At 36.8% G+C, this 20,302-nt stretch overlaps 1 protein-coding gene across 4 annotated transcripts in view; it reads left to right on the forward strand.

Moving 5' to 3' along the window:
• The window catches only part of LOC131439024 (kinesin-like protein KIF13B), an 85,828-nt gene that overhangs the window by 33,706 nt on the left and 31,820 nt on the right, over positions 1-20,302 (forward strand). For all 4 annotated transcript variants that reach the window (XM_058609508.1, XM_058609506.1, XM_058609505.1 and 1 more), the window contains one exon: positions 5,510-5,942. In XM_058609508.1, coding sequence (XP_058465491.1) covers positions 5,510-5,942 — 433 coding nt within the window. The remainder of the gene's footprint in view (positions 1-5,509; positions 5,943-20,302) is intronic.

Consider the following 20,302-nt stretch of genomic DNA (forward strand, 5'->3'; position numbering starts at 1 on the left):
GGGGCCCTTCAACTTTGTGTCTCTGCACCTCTGTGCGTATGAACGGGATGGCGTTGCCTGCTTTTCAGACAGGAAACACCCCGAATGTTGGCTTTGCAGCAGCCTTTGCGAATAGCACAGGTTATCTACCTGCAGCTTACAGTTGTGTTCGTCTCGGTAGCAGCTGTTAACTCAGGAGCCAGTAATAACGAAACATAACCTTTCCGTTTGAATGCTTTTTTTTTAATAATGGTGCCTTTCTCATTAACATTTTCGAAATCGGAAGCTTATAGCAGTTGCAGTAAGTTTTTGGGACCATTAAATAGCTAGGTCTACAAATTTTAAAAATTGCACCATCTGCTTCGAAATTTAAACACTTCTTTGTTTCATCAATTATATAAAAGATAGTCATTTTCATCTTTCATTATCTCCGGATAAAATTCACCCTTCATTCAATAGAATAATAAGACATTTATTTGAATCAACGGTCGACCGGTTTAGTCAGGAGTAGTTTGTTTGACTATAAGCTAATAAGACTTGGCTGTTAGTCCTGAGAATTTACTGGTTATTTTCAAGGAATTTGTTCCATTCTCAATACCCATCAACAATAAATTAAAAAAAAAGGAATGGCATTCTGAATTGTCTTTAATAAAGTCTTTGTTTTAAATTCCAGTTGTTTGGATTGCCTCTCATATTCTATTTCAATTATTCCAAAACAAACGATCCAAGCGAAATCCTGCACTTCTGTCGCTTTTGTACATAAAATTGTAGCTAAACAAGGTATTATTTTCGAATCAGCTGTAGAAAACATGTTTTGTGATTGGATTTTTAATCATCTTTGGTCACAGCATGTATGTAAATATTATTTGCAGTTTTTATTGACATCACTACGATCACTATCAGTACTATATTACTGTGCTACCGGTAAAAATAAATCTTTCAAAATTTTTTTTTCTTTCTTTCGGGCACACATCTCGTAAGGTGGCCATGATTTGTCTCTACCTCAGTACCGTATTTAACAAATATCACAAACCGGTAACAGACATTCGTGCCTATACCGTGATTCGGAATTCTTCAAACGGTTGACAATCGCTTGTGTTTTCAATCTAATGAATCGAGCTTCGGTGTTGGTTTTCGGTTTCTTTGTCGCGTATATGCCACACAGCGTTCTTCGTTCGTAGAGGCGGTGTTGTTTTTTTTATCTTCCGTACCATGTGCATATACATATCGGTGCGCTTTATAAACTGTTTGAAATTTTTTTTGACACTCATCACATTGTATGAAATCATTCATTCGAACCTAAGTTTGTAAAAATCGGTTAGGCTATCGTTGAGTGAGTTTTGTATTCCCTCTTGGATGATCTCGACCCGTGGTATTTGATGTTTTTTTATTCCACACTTAGAACTTAGAAATATCCCTATTCTAAGAGATTTGTTTCTTTGAATTTTTTTTGTCGATGGAAAAAAAATTGACGGGAGCGGAAATTTTTCACGTCCTACGCACATACCCACTGCGATCGTTCCTCGTCACTCGAATAGTATCATTGAAATTGTTTAATTAGGATAATCACGGACACGAATTTGGACCGATTTTTGACACAGATTCAATCAGATTGATTTGGGTCGTTTGCAAGAGCGGGCTACAGCACTCACGCCGCATATCCCACAACATTCTCGAAACCAAAAATATCACATTTTGTTGTTTTAGTTACGTAACTGGTTTGTGCGAAATGCACATATTTAGTTTCGATTTCGTTAGTGATTCGTCTTCGACTCATCAGTGCTGTAGCAGTTCACGTTTACGTTCAAGACATTTGGCGCAATAGTCTAAAAGTTGTCACTTAAATGAAGTGAACAGCACTGATGAGTCGAAGACGAAACGCGAAAGAAATAAAAAATATCAGTTTGAAAAAATGTGCGAATATCAAGAAAAACGCGATTTGTGGGTTACGTCACTTTAACGATTATATCTTTGGAACCGGGAGTATCTGAAATCGTGGAAATTCAATACTAGCTTCCAAACGAGAATTGAATGAACGAACGAGAAAAGAATGCGTTCTGTCGGTTACGTCACTTATATCATTATATCTCCGAAACCAAAAGTGACAGTCATTTGATCTTCGAACTTGATTCACAGTACAAGTGTTGCTTTTAAACAAGCATAAGCCTGCGGTTGGGCCTTTTTCAAGAAAATTGAGCGGGGAGATGAAAATGTCGGTTACGTCACTTATGTCATTATATTTACGAAATCGAAAATGACAGCGAAATGGTCTTTGAACTTGATTCACAACCCAAGAGTGATCTTCGAGCTCAATCCACAACCTAAAAGTAGCTTTCAATCGAGCATGAGTTTGGTGATCACCGAGAAAAATGAGCGGAGAAAAAATCCTAGAAAGACGTGTGTGCACTCGGGATGATCGGGTAAGCTTTTTTTCAAACCCGAACCCGACCTGTACCCGACCGGAACTTAAGATTATTTTTTCTTCTAAACCCGAACCCGACCCGTACCCGATAAAAAAACAAAAATCATTACCCGAACCCAAAATAAGTTCCGAAACCCGAAAACAAAACTCAAATTTTTCATCCGAACCAGACCCGTACCCGTTGAAGCTGAAAAAATCGGCACCCGTACCCGACCCGAACCCGTGAAAAATATATTTTTTTCTGATTGTGATTTAAGTCGGGTTCCGGGTACAAAAACCGACCCTCTCGAATACAAACACAGACATTTTCCGATCTCGCTGAGCTGAGTCGAATACTACAGGGTCCGGCACTCGAAGTGTAACCAATTAAAAAGGCCATAAATTCAGTTTGGAAAATTACTTTTACTTAATTCAAAGTACAAAATGTGTAAAAATAATACAAAATTCAGAATCAATTCACTTTTGCTCGATATGACCACCTTTTGCCTGGACTTGATGACTTGAGAGAGCGAAGGAGTTGCTTCGTTTGGCCGAAAGCGGTCAATTTCCGAACATTGTATTTTCTGACGAGAAAATTTTTCCAATTGAGCAATTCGTAAACTCTCAAAACGATAGGGTTTACTTGACCGATAGTTCATACGAGAATTTGAGTCATCGATTGGCCACCAGGAGGCAGCACCCGCAACAGATAATGGTTTGGGTCGCTGTAACCGCCGATGGGCGCTCTCCAATCGTTTTCATCGAGCCTGGCGTCAAGGTAAATGCGACATATTATCGGGAAAGTATTCTGGAGGTTGCTTTGAAGCCGTGGGCAGACAAACATTTCGGTGGCAGACCATGGACGTTTCAGCAGGACTCGGCACCGTCTCACAAAGCTCGAGTGAACCAAGAATGGCTGAAAAACAACGTTCCGAACTTCATCACATCCACACAATGGCTCTCGAATTCACCAGATGCGAATCCAATGGATTATTCTCTTTGGGCCATTTTGGAGAGCAAAGTTTGAACTAAAAGATACACCAGTCTCGAGGCGCTGAAAAAAGTTATTGTCCGCGAGTGGGCCAAAATACCTGCAAGTCACATTCGGCCAAACGAAGCAACTCCTTCGCTCTCTCAAGTCATCAAGTCAAGGCAAAAGGTGGTCATATCGAGCAAAAGTGAATTGATTCTGAATTTTGTATTATTTTTACACATTTTGTACTTTGAATTAAGTAAAAGTAATTTTCCAAACTGAATTTATGGCCTTTTTAATTGGTTACACTTCGAGTGCCGGACCCTGTATATAACATTAGGGGTCCCCGGAGCCTCGATCAAAAGTTGATTTTCCCAGAAATTCTATTACCTTTCTATAGAGAACCGCAAAAATCAATTTCGATTTTTTCACGCCCTCAACCAATTTAGAAATTCAGTGGTAACCTAGGGGAATTAGGGGAACGTGTCATTCGATCCAAATTTTTTTCTAATTCCAGATTGTTCACTGTGTGTCGAGAATTTTCATGAAGGTGGAGGATTCTTTCGTGTATTTCCTAGTATTGTGACAGTTTTTACGCATCATTTACGTTCGACATGGAAACCCTGTAAGGGTCTCACTTGTCTTCTCCTTATGTATCACCAACTATGGAGCATAATTGTGGTGTAAATAGTTTTGCTGTTGACGGAAGGCTTGCCCACTATCCAGACTTTATGGCTTTCTGCGTTCAAGATGATTGTAATGGGATTTCATTTTTTGTCTATGGAACTGCTGTTTACAAGTAAAGAAACGAGTCTCAAGTCGAACGGAGTCCAATCTTTTTACTTCTGAATCATTACCATGACTTTGACACGGCGTCGTACTGAGTCATTTACAATGGTTTAGAGGGTTTGGTCGAGGTTCTAATTCGACGTTTTTGGAAACTCTTTCGTTTTCACCGAAAGTGTGATCTTCGATGTCTGAATCACAACTCCCGAATTGTTTAAATCGCTCGCGATACGTTTTTTCAAAAAGATTTAGATATCAAACGAAAAGTAGTCTAAACAAAGACTGAGAATGAAATAGCAGAAATGAAAATATGCGAAAAAAATCCGTCTCTGAGTAAAAGTCACTTACCACAAGTAGAAATGAAAATTTGCTTAATAATTTTCGTTTCAGAGCAAATTCTGCCACTGCCATTCTTTCATAATCTGCTTTTCGTTGGTTGCATGTCAATTCTGTCAGCTACAACCCTCCTAGTACGGTAAACCTTGAAAACTGCAGCATTAATCATGTGCCATTCGGTTAACCCGAAAGTGTAAGTTTCCCTTCGAACGGTTCAAAAACAGCTGACGCGGTTTGGCCTACCGTTTTGGTTTTCTAACCGAGTGTCACTCGGGCCAACAACACAGAACTCAATGGGAAACCAACTTCCGGTGGGTGTAATTTTCGCAAACGCCCATCAATTGTGCAAGTGGCCGTAATTTAGCAAATAAAACTGCAACTCTGTACTGTGCTAAACAAGTGCAAGTAAACAAACAAACAACTCTATGCTCTCCTATGTTTTCTCGTAGCAAGAAGCGGCTTCGAACAATCAACAGGTTAAAATCATCATTCTATTGCGGTAGTAGTAGTTGTTTGTAGTGACCTCCAAATACAAGCCGACTCCAAGTTATTAGTTTTGTGTTCGTTCGTTCGTTCGTTCTTCTTCTGAACACCGCTTCAGTCGTTCGACTGCAAAGTGTGCGTTATGAAATCATTGTTCATCAAGAGAACCATCAACGGTCCTGCCCAGTAGTGTGTGGCTCACGACGAAACCGCAAAGCTCTGAACAACCCAAAGTCAGAGCAGAGACGATTTCCAATACGAAGGCTAATGCATTTAATAGCTATATTTAAAAATTCAGTAACAAGTGAAACTGCATGAAACAGAAAAAAAATCGCTGCTGCACCACCTGGCCGGCCCATTTATAATAACTACGTTTCTGCAATTGATGCAAGTACCGTAACAAACGCAGAAATATTTACGAATGTTGCCCAACTTTTCGAGCTGCGAACATTTCACCTTCTTTCTACTTTCGTTCCCTTTCGAAAATGCATACGGCTCAGTTGATTTATCCATTTTTTAACACATTTTTCTCTTGTATGTTTTTTTTTCAGAAAACCGCCAAAACTGTTCGCATTCGATCACTGCTTCTACTCGACCGATCCGGAGGCCGAACATTTCGCCTCCCAGCAGGTGGTCTTCGACAACATGGGCCGGGACATCCTGGACAATGCATTCCAGGGCTACAACGCATGCATCTTCGCCTACGGTCAGACCGGATCCGGCAAGTCCTACACGATGATGGGCAGCCAGGAGAGCAAGGGAATCATCCCGCGGCTGTGTGACGAACTGTTTGCCTCCATTGCGGCCAAACAGACCGACGAACTGACCTACAAGGTCGAGGTGTCCTACATGGAGATCTACAACGAGAAAGTGCATGACCTGCTAGACCCGAAAACCAGCAAACAGTCGCTGAAGGTGCGGGAGCATAACGTACTGGGACCGTACGTGGACGGATTGTCCCAGCTGGCGGTAACCTCGTTTATGGTGAGTAACGGCTTCACCGCTGAAATATGGTCATGTGGGATTGTTGTTGTTTTTTTTAAGTAATAAAAATGAAATGATACAGAGTTTCTAGTGTGACTGGGGCGATGCAAAACAACGAAACACATTGTAATCCCCTACTTATCTACTTTCGTGTGTTTTTCGTGGAAACAACTGAATGAGTTAACCAAAATGCTACCGACCGGCGAGTGATAGAAACGGAACCCATTTTCAAATTGACTTATCCGACGAACATAGCTTTTCACTGGTTGAAGGGTGGGTCTGTATGGGTATAGACAAATTTATGTCTTTGCTATTGTAAATCTTCTAAAACTAATATTTCACGCAGTCTACCTGGGTTCAATTCCCAACCCCACACATAGAATCCAATAGTTTTTTTCTGAAACGAGTGCCAAATGATAAAATTCTGGTACAAGAATCTAAACAGAGAAGTATTGTGAGTTATTGTAATAAATAGTCACCTCATTAGTAGAATCGCAATATTATTTTGCCGATTACTCGACTTTTAAACAACGAGTTGTAATAAAATTGAATTTTGTATCTTGGTTTCGGCTCTTAGAAAAAGTACCCCACAAAATAGTTCGAAAATTGTGCAATACTGATGTTATAACGACGTGAAACCCCAAAGCGAATGCATCTAATTTCATCTTACCCTTAGAGTCAATCTAAAGCCGATGTCCATTTAGTCATCTAATCTATATCTCGGTAACGAATTGACGTACGAATATGGTTGACACATCAAAACAAAGGTAATTCTCTGCACTTCAAGCAGTGTGCCTTTGAACTTATTTTATTAAATAAAAAAAACCCTTCTTAATCCACCTAATGCCTTTCTCTTTCTTCAAAACAGTCTCATGACTAATAGTACTGTTGTTGTATCGTTTAATTTCACTATGTCTTATGACTTTTTTTATCATTCTTTAAAATAATTTCTGACACTAATTTTGGCTCATTTTTGACAGCAACTAATTCAGATTTCTTGTCGGTATCGTTTTTCCAATCAAGCGCTTGGCAATTGCGTTGCCTATTTATATAAGAAGAGTGATGATAATCTAAAAAAGTTCAGTTCACTTTGTCTTTTTGGTACTTAGAAACAATTGTATGTAACAGTATAAAAATCATGTTTCACGTTGATCCCAAGCATTGCTTTATCATACAGCGCTCAAAACTCTTACTGCTGGAATAGAGGGAAAAGTCGCTTATACGAAAATATCGATATCTCCGTTGAAAATGGACGGATTTTAACAATCTATGGCTTGTTGGATAGGTATTACTATGCGGAATCTAAGTCTAAAAATATATCCTGTTTTCAAGGTCACGTGTGACAGATACTGTTAAAAAAAAATTTGACATAAAACTTCGTATAACTCAAAAAGTAAACATCCGATCTTAAAACCATTCATTAGCGTTCTGGGTGACGGGGAGACCATTGTTCAACATAATTGCCATCAGAGGCGAAACAGCGATTATAGCGATCTTCCAACTTTTCGATACCATTTTTGTAGTACGATTTGTCCTTTGCCTCAAAATAGGCCTCAGTTTCAGCGATTACCTCTTCATTGCTTCATTTTTTACCAGCGAGCATTCTCTTGAGGTCTGAGAACAGGAAAAAGTCACTGGGGGCCAAATCTGGAGAATACGGTGGATGAGGGAGCAATTCGAAGCCCAATTCGTTCAATTTCAGCATGGTTTTCATCGACTTGTGACACGGTGCATTGTCTTGATGAAACAAAACTTTTTTCTTCTTCAAATGAGGCCGTTTTTTTGAAATTTCGTTCTTCAAACGCTCTAATAACGCTATATAATAGTCACTGTTGATGGTTTTTCCCTTTTCAAGGTAGTCGATGAAAATTATACCATGCGAATCCCAAAATACAGACGCCATAACCTTACCGGCCGATTGTTGAGTCTTTCCACGCTTTGGGTTCGGTTCATCGCGTGCAGTCCACTCAGCTGACTGTCGATTGGACTCCGGAGTGAAGTGATGGAGCCATGTTTCGTCCATTGTTATATATCGACGAAAAAATCGATTTTATTTCGATATAACAGCTCCAAACACTGCTCAGAATCATCAATTCGTTGTTGTTTTCGATCGATTGTGAGCTCACGCGGCACCCATTTTGCACAAAGCTTTCTCATATCCAAATATTCGTGAATAATATGTCCAACACGTTCCTTTGATATCTTTAGGGTGTCAGCTATCTCGATCAACTTCACTTTACGGTCATTGGAAATCATTTTGTGGATTTTTTTCACGTTTTCATCGATAAAAGCCTCTTTTGGACGTCCACTGCGTTCATCGTCTTCGGTGCTCATATGACCAGTACGAAATTATGCAAACCACTTACGAATTGTTGCTTCGCCCGGTGCAGAGTCTGGATAACACTCATCAAGCCATTTTTTGGTATCGGCGGCACTTTTTTCATCAAAAAGTAGTGTTTCATCAACACACGAAATTCCTTTTTTTCCATTTTTTTTTTCACAATAACAAAAGTAGCTTCTTTCAAAATGCAATATCTCACAAACTAATAATCAGACAGCTGTCAAATTTATACACGTATCTTTTGAAGGTTGGTACTAACTGAAAATGGTATGGATTTAATTCTAGTGGCGCCCTCTCATAGAAACGATACGAACTTTTCAGCCGATCTGTTATGACATTCGGCCCTCCGGGCTTCGGAATTTTTTTCTAAAGTTTGAGCGAATTCTATTCCTATTTTTATATAAAAAGGTAAAAACGATTTTATATTTAAACCATAAATTGATCCTTTATTGTACTTGAGCATAATGGAAACCGGATGAAATTTAAGTTATTCCTTCATGATTTTTCACGAATTTTTTTGAACTCCTGCATGTTTCCGCTGCCTTACCAGTTCTCTTGAAGACCCTCTTCACGATTGCCCAGTAACGTTCGATGGGTCGAAGCTGAGGGCAATTTGGTGGATTGACATTTTTCTCAATGAAATTTATACCCTTTTCCGCAATGGCCAACTGAGAGTGGTTTTGGCATAGAGAGCCGACGCTAAATCCGGCCAAAACAGTGAAGGTGTACTATGCTTCTTACATAATGGCAGCAATCTCTTCTGGAGACACTCGGATCGATAGAATTCTGCATTTATAGTTCCGGTAGTGTAAAAAATGGTTGACTTCAAACCACAGGAACATATTGCTTGCCATACCAGTACCTTTCAACCGAATTTCTTCACTTGAATCGACCTGTCCGCATTGCTCAAACCCTCCTTAACGACGACGGTAAAGTATTGGGGAGTCCTCCTTTACATAAGTCTCATTGTCCATTTAAACGCATACATCCGGACACTGCAAAAGACACGAGTACAATTTCCGGGCCCTTGTTGCTGCTCGCTTCTTCTGTTCTACACTTTGTTCCGAGATTTTCTGCTTCTTGTAGGTCTTCAGATGATTTCGCCTCTTGATACGCTGGATCATTCCGACACTCGTTCATGTTTTTTTGGCCAAACCACGTATTGGACATTGATTTGTTTTTCATGATTAGAGATACCACTTTCTGGTCCAGTTTCGGGTTGGAAGAACCGGATTTCTGCGGATTCTGAATAGTGTTGCCCAAACTTATTAATGATGGTTTTTACACTGGCATGATGAATTCCAAACCGCTTCGCCAATTTTCGCATAGTAATGCCCTTCTCACTTAGCCATGTGTCATTTTGAAAACGCAGAATTTCAACCGCACAAACAACTAAACAAACGAAAGCTGACAGCCCAACGCACAGCATTCTGTGATCTGAGCATAAAAAACCACCACAAATACATGCGTACAACACAAATGTATGTGGATATCTTATTTTCGATACATTCCTTAGTAGCTCACAAACTAGCCTAAGCTTGTTAAAATCGGTTCAGCCATTTCCGAGAAACTTGCGAAAAGGGCACACACACACAGACATTTTCCGATCTCGTCAAACTGAGTCGAATGGTATATAACACTATGGGTCTCCGAGGCACTGTTCGAAAGTCTGTTTTCCAGCAATTACAATACCTTTCTATAGTGACCAGAAAAATCGGTAAATCCGGGAAAAAGTCGGGAATTTGGTTTCACTGGGAAAACCGGGAAAGGTTGGGAATTTCAGTGAAAAATCCGGAACAAACATGATTAGTCTGAATATAAGCACTTCAAATGTCAAATTGATTTGCTAGAACCAGACCAATTCTAGAAGGATTTCCTTGGAAGATAAACTAGTTGGGCTATTTGGAAATAAAACTGGCTAGAAACCAGCGGAGAGTTTATTATGAAGAGCTCGCACTTTCTGAAATGTCCAGAAATACGGGATATGCTTAGCATTTAGAACCCTATTAAGAAAAAGTAATGTAAGAAACATAATCGGACGACGTGAATGGAAAAAAATATATAATATCGAATAAAATGGATGGTTCAGTTTTTTTGATATTATAGAATTTGAATTTTGAAACTGAATTCGAGACCAGGGTTCTAGTTCGGCACTGCATTTTGTACTTGAATCATGGCACTGACCTCTGGACCCGAATTATAATCTGCAACTGAAACTTTAGTTACAGAATTCCGGTCCAGGATTCAATTTTCAATTTCAGATCCACAACTCAGCTCCGAAATTCAGTTCTTAACGTTTCATGCATTTCTAAGACAAAACAAGAAAACCGAAAACTTTCGAAAAATCGCGTAACTTTGCAAATCTGTCTTAGATATTAAGAAACGTCCAGATCTGGTGTAATCTGAAAAAAAAAATTTTTGTTTTTGAAAAAAGTCGACTTTGGAAGTTGAGATATCAAAAATTGATTTGTTTTATGACAAATGTTTTAGAACTGTATGAAACGTTCAAAAAAAAAAATTTCAGATCGAAAATTTTCTGAGTGTCAGAGAGTAATTAAAAAAACAATTTCGAGATAACACCAGATCTCAACGTTTCATGAATTTCTAAGACAAAACAAGAAAACTTTCTAAGACAAAACAAATAACTTCGGAAATCCGCGTCACTAAAAACTAAAAAATACTAAATTTAAAACTTTGTTTGTGGCGATCGCGCTACCTAGTGTCCCACACGAAACTTGTGGATAATCTTCGTAGAATTACAGGATGCTCTGTCTTAGACACTCTATCTCTCTTAACACTCCAAATACCAAGCCCGAAAAAAAGTTGGAACGGTAACTTTGAGCTCTCATAGTTCAGCTCTTTTTCAACGGATCTCAATAAATTTTACACCCTCGAATTTTGTACAGTTCGTAGATTATTTCAAGTATATCATTATTGACAATCGGTTAGGAAAAATCAATGAAAATGTGATTTTTCCCGTTCCAGGTTCTAAAATCTCAATTTACGCGAAATTTAATTTACGCACCAACGACTTTGTGCGTAAATTGAGGTTAGAGTGTATACTGAAACGTTGTAGGCATAACAGAAATTTTAAAATTTCCGATCCTGCACCGATTTTTTAGATTCTACGGACATGTTGAACAAATTCACAATTGTAGTAGATATCAATTGAGGTTGTTTTATATGTACATAAAAATTATTTGGATCTATGTGTTCATTCTTTAGTACAGCACAAAAATCGAAAAAAAATCGAAGCCTCCATTTGTGAGTAAATTGTAAATAAATTGATTTCAAAATATAGAAAATTATAAATTATATTAGTCAATAACGTAACTGTTCTGGCTTGAAATTTTTAGGCAATATATTTCCGCTGATAGAAACTGAATGTATTTCTACCGATTTTTTTAGTTGTTTTGAGAGAATATATAATTTTATTCATCAAAACAATCTTGATGATAATGATTCTAACAATTTAGAGCAAAAAATGTACAATTCATCGCTTTCATTTTTTATTTATATGTTAAAAATAATTTTTTTGTAATATTTGTCAATATTTACATTTACACTGTATATTTTCAGGTTGTTTTTGATGGTACAAAAACGTCAGCTTAGCATAAATTGTAGCTGGGTTGACTAGCAATCGAATAATGTATAAAAACATATAGGTCATCGCTTTGAATTCAGAGATATTTACGACCATTGTAAAAAATCCCATCTTTTTTGTGATCTTCTGTTTACAGTTTTCTCTATAACTTTAGGTAGACAACTCTATTTTACGTATGTTTTAGTGCATTTTATTTCTGAAACTAGTACCATTCCAATGGTTAAACAAATTTCAAAGATCGGTTGACTAACAACAAAGTTATGACGCGAGAAAGTTGAAGTTCTCAAAATTCTATTCACCATGCTGGTGCCGCATAAATGCAGATAGGGCATATTTTGTGCGTGAAAAAAAAACACATTTTTATTGATTTTTCCTAACCGATTGTCAATAATGACATACTTTAAATAATCTACGAACTGTACAAAATTCAGCGTGTAAAATTTATTGAGATCCGTTGAAAAACAGCTGAGCTATGACAGCTCAAAGTTACCGTTCCAACTTTTTTTAGGCTTGGTGCTTCGCGTAACTTTTTGAGGCTTGATATTAGGAGTGTTAATTCCTCGTTCTCTTAGATTCCAAATATCTAGTGTATGCCCCCCCCCCCCCTCATTAGTCTAAAGTTTCTTTTCTTAAACTAAAAAATACTCACGTTATAAAATTGAATGGCTTGGAATTGACATGGTCTGATCAAGCAAAATGTTCAGTCTTTCAGTCCGATGTATGTTTCCATCATCATGTCAAAACCAAAAATAAAACCTGACGAAATACTGGTGCTGCATCATAGACGTTTAATCAATACATCAAAGCATATTAAAAGCAACTGCCGGGACAGGTCTTTTTTCCTAATTAATACTAACGAACGAACGGCTCTGGAGAACTAGTTCTACCAATAGAACTCTGAAGTACTGAACGATTCTTTGAGATGAACTGTTTTGCTCGTCTCTAGTACAGTATCGATATTCAACCGAAGTTTCGAGAATCGAGAATTCGAGAAAATTACTTCCATTTATCATATTTTAGACACTTTTTATAGCCAAACGTCACAGATTTTCATTATATCGATGAAATGATGAGAATTGAAATTCTGCTAATATTCCTGACGTTATTTTGGTTTCGTCTTGTCATAGGGGAACAAGTGACGTTGGCATTGATACTCTCTTTTGTCGTTTGTTTTGGAGGCGATCATTGAGAATGAGACGGTAAAGAAGAGGATTATGAGGCTGATGGATTGGATTCTTTCATGGAGAGTGTGTTTCAATTTTAAGCTCTACACACATGACAAATTATGAAATAGCCAATTTTTTTAAAATTGGTAGATAATTATTGGAAGATGTCATTTTACATTTAAATATGAGATCCGGCATATGGTCGCCACGACTATTTTTCACAAAAGTCATTCTGGAGGTCAAATCTTCGATTATTTTTTCAAGAATTATAGGGGGTATATTTCAGCAATGACACGTTGAATATTGGTTTCCAAGGCAGCAATCGTTGCTGGTTTATCCACATGAACCAATAACTTCACGTATCCGCACAAAAAAATAATCGAGTGACGTCAAATCACCGGTTCATTTCTCGAAATAACATTGTCTTTGAAATGTTGTTTCAATAAGTCGATTGCTTCGGCCGCAGTATGACAAGTGGCACCATCCTGTTGAAACCACATTTCGTCCACATTCATCATCTTGAAGATTTGGCAACTGTAAAAACGTGGTCCTTCTTCATTTTTAAAGAAGTAAGGACCGATGATTCCATCAGCCCATAGACCGCACTCTTCTCATTCTTGTCGATGGCATGGCATTCAAAAGAGTGAATGTTTGGTAATTAAGTTTTTTGGTAGCCTCAGACGGACGGCTATGCACAGTTCTATAAACACTGATTTTGAAAATAAATAAATTTCCACGATATGGAATCGTTGTGCTGGAATTATTCTATTCATTATGATTTGACAAACAATACTGAGTAGAAACATGACTTTACACTGTCAAAAAATCTTCCAGACAATAGAGTAATCCACATGAAAAACAAACCTTCTAGAAAAAAACACTCGTAACAAGCTGAAAAATTTCACTCATAGAAATAGTGTGAAGTGAAATATGAAAAGCTAGAACAGAGATTTCAATGAATCAGAATAGTGAATTGTGTTAAAATAGGATAAAGTGGGATATTTCGAACCACATTTTTATTCTGACTCATGCGAAATACGTAATTTTTTAAAATTGTAGAAATAAAGAGACGAAGTCGAAGTTTGCAGTGTAACGCATTTTTAAAAACCTTGAATCTAACCACCTAACATCGTACAGAAAGTTACGGGTTCGATTCCCGTTTCTGCGATTTAACGATTTTAACGTTTTGCATTACATAGCTGCGTTCGCTTGTCATTTTTTCAATCTGTTTTCCTACGATGACAGAAGTTTAGTATAGATCCATGTCGCAGAATGACAGATAAGACTAGTGGTTCGAAATACCCCATGGCTCGAAATCCTCCACTTTCTCCTACACTATTCCGAAAATAAAATGATTTCTTTCACTATTATCAGTTTATTTTAACGTTTCGTCTTTAACTCATCAGTGCATTAGCAGTTTATGTTGAATTGCTATCGTCACCTTACGGTTCATCTTAAACCGCTAAGCGGATGGAAAGACTGCTATTTGCAAATCACTTTTTGCACCGAAGTGCCTTAAGAACGAAATTCAGTGACGACTTTCTGGCCGTCAACAGATAGTAGCTTTTTCGCCAGGTATTATTTTATAGACACGAAGTTTTGAATGCAATTCTTTAGGAAATGATATATTTTGCAGAACAAACAAATGCAAGTTTCAGGAATTTATATGTTTTTTTTTTGTATTAATCAATTTGAGTTACTTAACATGAAATAAGACCAACTAGACCTTCAATGATCAATGTCATCGAACACCTAATGCTCACTCTAGTATTTTGAGCTAGCAAAAAACAAAATAAAATGTAACACCTTGTTGTTAATTCGCTATGTCTCGATATCTTTACTCTTCATGGATGGGTATATTTATTTGTGATTTGTTTCCAATGCGACGTCATTTTCAATTCCAACTTCGTCAGTCCAATAAGCAGACCCCTGAATTGACTATTTTTAATCCTGAAAATTTGAATTTCGCATCACTTGTTCGAACCTACTGTTACCTCTATGATATATCGTCATAAAGCGCCTACCACACTTGAAGCGACGGCTGGCCTACATTTTTTGCAACGCTAGTTTCGTAGTACCAAGTGAAATGCATTATTGTTTTTGATTTATTGACCGCACTGCTAAATTCACCGCCCACACCATGCGCCAGTTCAGCAGTTTAGTTGACTCCAGATGGTAATTTCCACACACACACACATCACTTTCATCATTAGGAACAAATGCACATGTTGCTGCTGGGAGAACCGAAAGCTCACCAACGAACCGTTTTCAACATTTGTCTCTTGCACACACACACACTTTTGTGGTGGTTGAAGGCTTGTGGTGTGATGTCGATGGGCGCAAAAGAAAGCAGCCCTCGAGGTGAGTGGGTGGATGACTCTTCTCTGAAACGAGCTTGGTGATGAGTAGTAGAGGCAGTCTTCTCCAAGTTTACAACAACCTAATAATGTGGTGTGGTGTGGCTTGCTTACTGACACGATATGATGAGGGCGGTTTACTATAAGCGGGACCGGGAAAAAACTCTTACCTAAATTGCCGCCCCCCTAATCATGCGGTCGCGCTTCTTTTCTGTAAGAGTTAAGAGTTTTTCTACGAAATGGGAATGGGCGTCTTCTAAAATAGGTTTAATATCGACGGAATGATAACACGTGCCAAAGGTGATTCGTTAGCTTGTTCGACCTGTCTAATAATTTAAATTCCACCAAGAAGCAACATCGCGTTGCTTGTGGTTTATTATTCTGTTGTAGTTTGCTTACATGTTCGTTCAAAAGTTTCAGTATAGATTCCGGGTGTTAAAACCGAACCCTGTATCATTGAATCGATACTCTATATCGAAAGAAATTTCATGATGGACCTACCTAAATGAAAATCAATTCGGCAATCTTGAAGAAATTAAGTCAATTGGGGATATTTTAAAATTTGGGTCTTTCTCTCAGGACAAAAATTAAAGCGGCTGGGTGATGTCAGTGGTAAAACTGGACTGACGTGAATACGAATAAAACTGACGTGCTTCATTTTACCTTTTTTATCAATATAAAATAAAGGTACAGAATTCGCTCAAACTTTCAAATTCAAATCGACGAAAATATTGAAAAAGCGTGAATCTCAGAGATGGTGGGACCGATTTTGACCAAACTAGTAGTGCAAATATAAGATCTTCCTAGAAGTTTGTCCGCTATTGTTTTTCTTCTTGGATCTGATGGTTACTTTCCCAGTTATACAAACTTTTGTGTCAAAATTTGTTTTTTGACAATACGATTGCCACAATTGACCTTGAAAATAAAATATAATTTCAAATTTATATACCTTTTCGTAATACCAATCAAACAAGGCATATATTGCAAGAATCCGTCAGCTATTCACGGAGATATCGACTTTTTCGTCATATCCCAATAGAAGAGGATTTGAACGAAGCACGATGAAATGACGCTTGGGATCAAAATTAGACCCAATCTTCAATACAATCGCTTCTAAGTGATTGAAAAATTGAATGCACTACTCTTTAGCGTAGTATTTTGGCTCGACTTGTTTTTAGCACGGTTCCATTTTGGCAACACAATTGTTCGACTGTGACGTGTTAAACCTTATATTGGAAATTATGCATTATCTTCGAATTCAAATTTATAACCATTTCTATAAAACATTTTCATTACTAAATCGATTGTAACTGTCTTCAACAACAATCACCGAAAAAAAGAAATTTTCATATTACCCAAATATATTCAAGAAAATTCGTATATTTATTGAAAGTTTCCTGTATATTTTAATGAAATTGTTAGATAGTTTTACGAATATTGATACAGAAAACGATGAAAAAACCCTTTTTAATCCACATAAAGCTTGCTTCATTTAGAATTGGAACAAACTTTTGCTCATATTGTAATGCTCCTGGTGGACGGATTTGGAAGTTCTTGGCGCCCACGTATCAGGAATTTTGTCAGTTTCACGTATGATTTTTGACATTCCGCAAATCGACAAATTTGCAAGAAAATTTATGATTTGGAAGGGAATTTGGAGCTGTGGCAAAAAAACGAAAGTTTTCGTATTAAATAGGACAATGACATCGAAACTATACCAAAAAGAGTGTCTCCAAAAACGAATTTTGCCTTTCTTGGATCCCGCGACCATCCCGTTATGTTTTGGCGAGATTTGGCAAGCTGTCATTAGAGCAAAGTCGTTCAAGAATGGTATGCAGAGAAAGGTTGAAGAGGAGACTCAAGGCAAAGGGAAAGGTTGTCAAAGACATCAATCAGATGACTACCTGGTGGAATAAGATAGCTAAAACGATGGACGAAGAAGGTGTGCGCCGCCTAATGAGCCGTGTTACAGGAAAAAATCGAGAATTCCTTCGAAACCGTAATGAATAATTTTATCCGCATTTATTCTTAAAAGTATGAAGAAAACGCTACATTCTTGAATTCAGTAATAAATAACTGAAATACAGGCAATTGTCTTTGCTCCAATTCTATCTGAAGCAAGCTTTAGTGGTGTAATTATGCCTTTTTCATATTACTATATTTTCTTTCAAACTTGAATAAAATCAAAAACTTTCTTTATGTTTAAACAACCATCACCTTTTCAATTTGTAAACAGTTATGTCAAGTTAATATAGATTCAAATGTGGTAACCTTGCACGCTATACAAAATTGAACAAAGCACGCTCAGAGCTGCTAGATGTCACTATCAACGAGCAACTTTGCACGACGAAGATTGGAAAGTTTATGTCACTGGACTGCTGCCAACCAGGCTCTACCAATCGTCATATATTGAGTGTCTGAGAGTCGATCTGTCATAACTTAAATTCTCTTGATATTATACTCACCAGGACGCTCATTGATTGCCGATGCGATTGGTATTATCTTCATTTCTCCTGTCACTGCTTGATTACAATGTGACTAAATATTAATCAAGCGGCATAAACATTGAATTAAACTCATGTACACCAATAAACTCCGAAATCCGATGACTTTTTACAAAGAACAATTAACTTTATCAATTTATGTTTATGTAAGTACTCTCATGGATTTTTTTACTTCAACAGGGAATAGGAGAATGAGAGAGAGAACAAAATGCGTCACCTGTATTTGACTGAGTATACTTCTACTTGGTCATTGAACTATCGAGTATCTCATTTGACAGACACTTTGACCGTACCGATTACAGTTGACGATGATTGTAGTCAGTCTGTCAAGGTCATTTGACATGACTGACAATTTGCAGTTCTGAGCACGCTGTGTGCTAGGCGGTGGTGTTTTCCTCTTCCGTACCAACACGTACCGATGCGTACCGGTTTTGCATCATTTTGTATGACAGTTTGATACTTATCGTCCTATCATTTCGGAACCAGAAGTCGGATCTGAATGAAATTGCACAGTATTTTTTAAGAAAATAGGTGTTTTATGTTGAATCATGATTTGTGAAAATCGTTTTAACCGTTGCTGAGAAATCGAAGTGAGTTCCGTTTTTTTAGGCTTTTCTTCACTATTACCGGTGCGTTCGGGAGTGGAAACCGAGGACTAGTAGTCCAAAAGTAGATTTGTATATTCCCTAACTAACAAGGCCGGCCATATGAATTCACCATGAAGTTTTATAAAAATTTACATCTCGTTTCGCTACCAGTTTTGAAAAAATACTCATGAAATTGAACAATTTTCATTCAAGGGAGAAGGCCAGTATGTTTTAGGGCGTTTTAGAGGGTTATTTTCACGCCTCAAATCTGATTTTTTCGAATATCGAAAAACCAAACTGACAATCTCTTACAAATTGGTTTAGATTATTCTGTGAAAATTTCAGAATGATTCATTGACTTTAGCGTTGCATAGCTGAAAACGCTGTCTTTTAACTTGTTCTCATTGAATATCTCGCCTTCAAAAGCATGGATCAAAAATCTATCCTAACAATGTCTAGATAATTAAATTTCGATGCGATTAGTGCATAAAAACATATATGTTGTCGCGATAAAAATTAAGTGAATGTTATTTTTGTGAAGGTAAGTCCATTTCTATGGTGGAGCCATTTTTTCTGCTCCAGTTTCCTGGTACCGTAACGAAACACGAGAGAGAAATAAAATCGGCTCAGAAAGGCTGCCAAACAAGCGGTAGCTTTATTGGATTTTATGTGATGTAGTTAAACTTGTAACCGAAAATATAAAAACTTTCTTGACTACCTGGTCCATCGAGAGTCATTTTGCACATATGCGAGAGAGAGCATGGAGAGAAATGTAATACGCAGAGCGAGCCACGTGGTTATACGCGACCTACTGGCCTCAGCCCTTAAGGCCATGGTTCAAGGACCAGGCGCGCAAGTGGTTTTAGGAAATTTTCGATGGGAAATTTGAAAAATTTGCCAAAACCAAAAACATTCAGACATTTGAAAAACTTTTATCTATCTGCAGGGTAAAAATGGCTGGGAAATTCCAAGGATTCTCCGAGTGTTGTCAAAAATAGCTCTGAAAAATGAATAACTCTGAAAAATGAATTTTTGGAATAGCTTTTCACGCTTTCCATGGAAAATCACCGAATTTCATATAATCGATTTCGTTGTATTTGGACGATTTGGAAGTACTAAATGAAGCACACAATATTTTGCAACGTTAGTTTTTTATTTGTTTTATTTTATTTATTCATTTATTTATTTGTTTATTTGTTTATTTATTTATTTATTTATTTGTTTATTTGTTTATTTGTTTATTTGTTTATTTGTTTATTTGTTTATTTGTTTATTTGTTTATTTGTTTATTTGTTTATTTGTTTATTTATTTATTTGTTTATTTGTTTATTTGTTTATTTGTTTATTTGTTTATTTGTTTATTTGTTTATTTGTTTATTTGTTTATTTGTTTATTTGTTTATTTGTTTATTTGTTTATTTGTTTATTTGTTTATTTGTTTATTTGTTTATTTGTTTATTTGTTTATTTGTTTATTTGTTTATTTGTTTATTTGTTTATTTGTTTATTTGTTTATTTGTTTATTTGTTTATTTGTTTATTTGTTTATTTGTTTATTTGTTTATTTGTTTATTTGTTTATTTGTTTATTTGTTTATTTGTTTATTTGTTTATTTGTTTATTTGTTTATTTGTTTATTTGTTTATTTGTTTATTTGTTTATTTGTTTATTTGTTTATTTGTTTATTTGTTTATTTGTTTATTTGTTTATTTGTTTATTTGTTTATTTGTTTATTTGTTTATTTGTTTATTTGTTTATTTATTTATTTGTTTGTTTGTTTATTTGTTTATTTGTTTATTTGTTTA

This window comes from Malaya genurostris, chromosome 3, assembly GCF_030247185.1.
Source record: "Malaya genurostris strain Urasoe2022 chromosome 3, Malgen_1.1, whole genome shotgun sequence".
Taxonomy (NCBI): domain Eukaryota; kingdom Metazoa; phylum Arthropoda; class Insecta; order Diptera; family Culicidae; genus Malaya; species Malaya genurostris.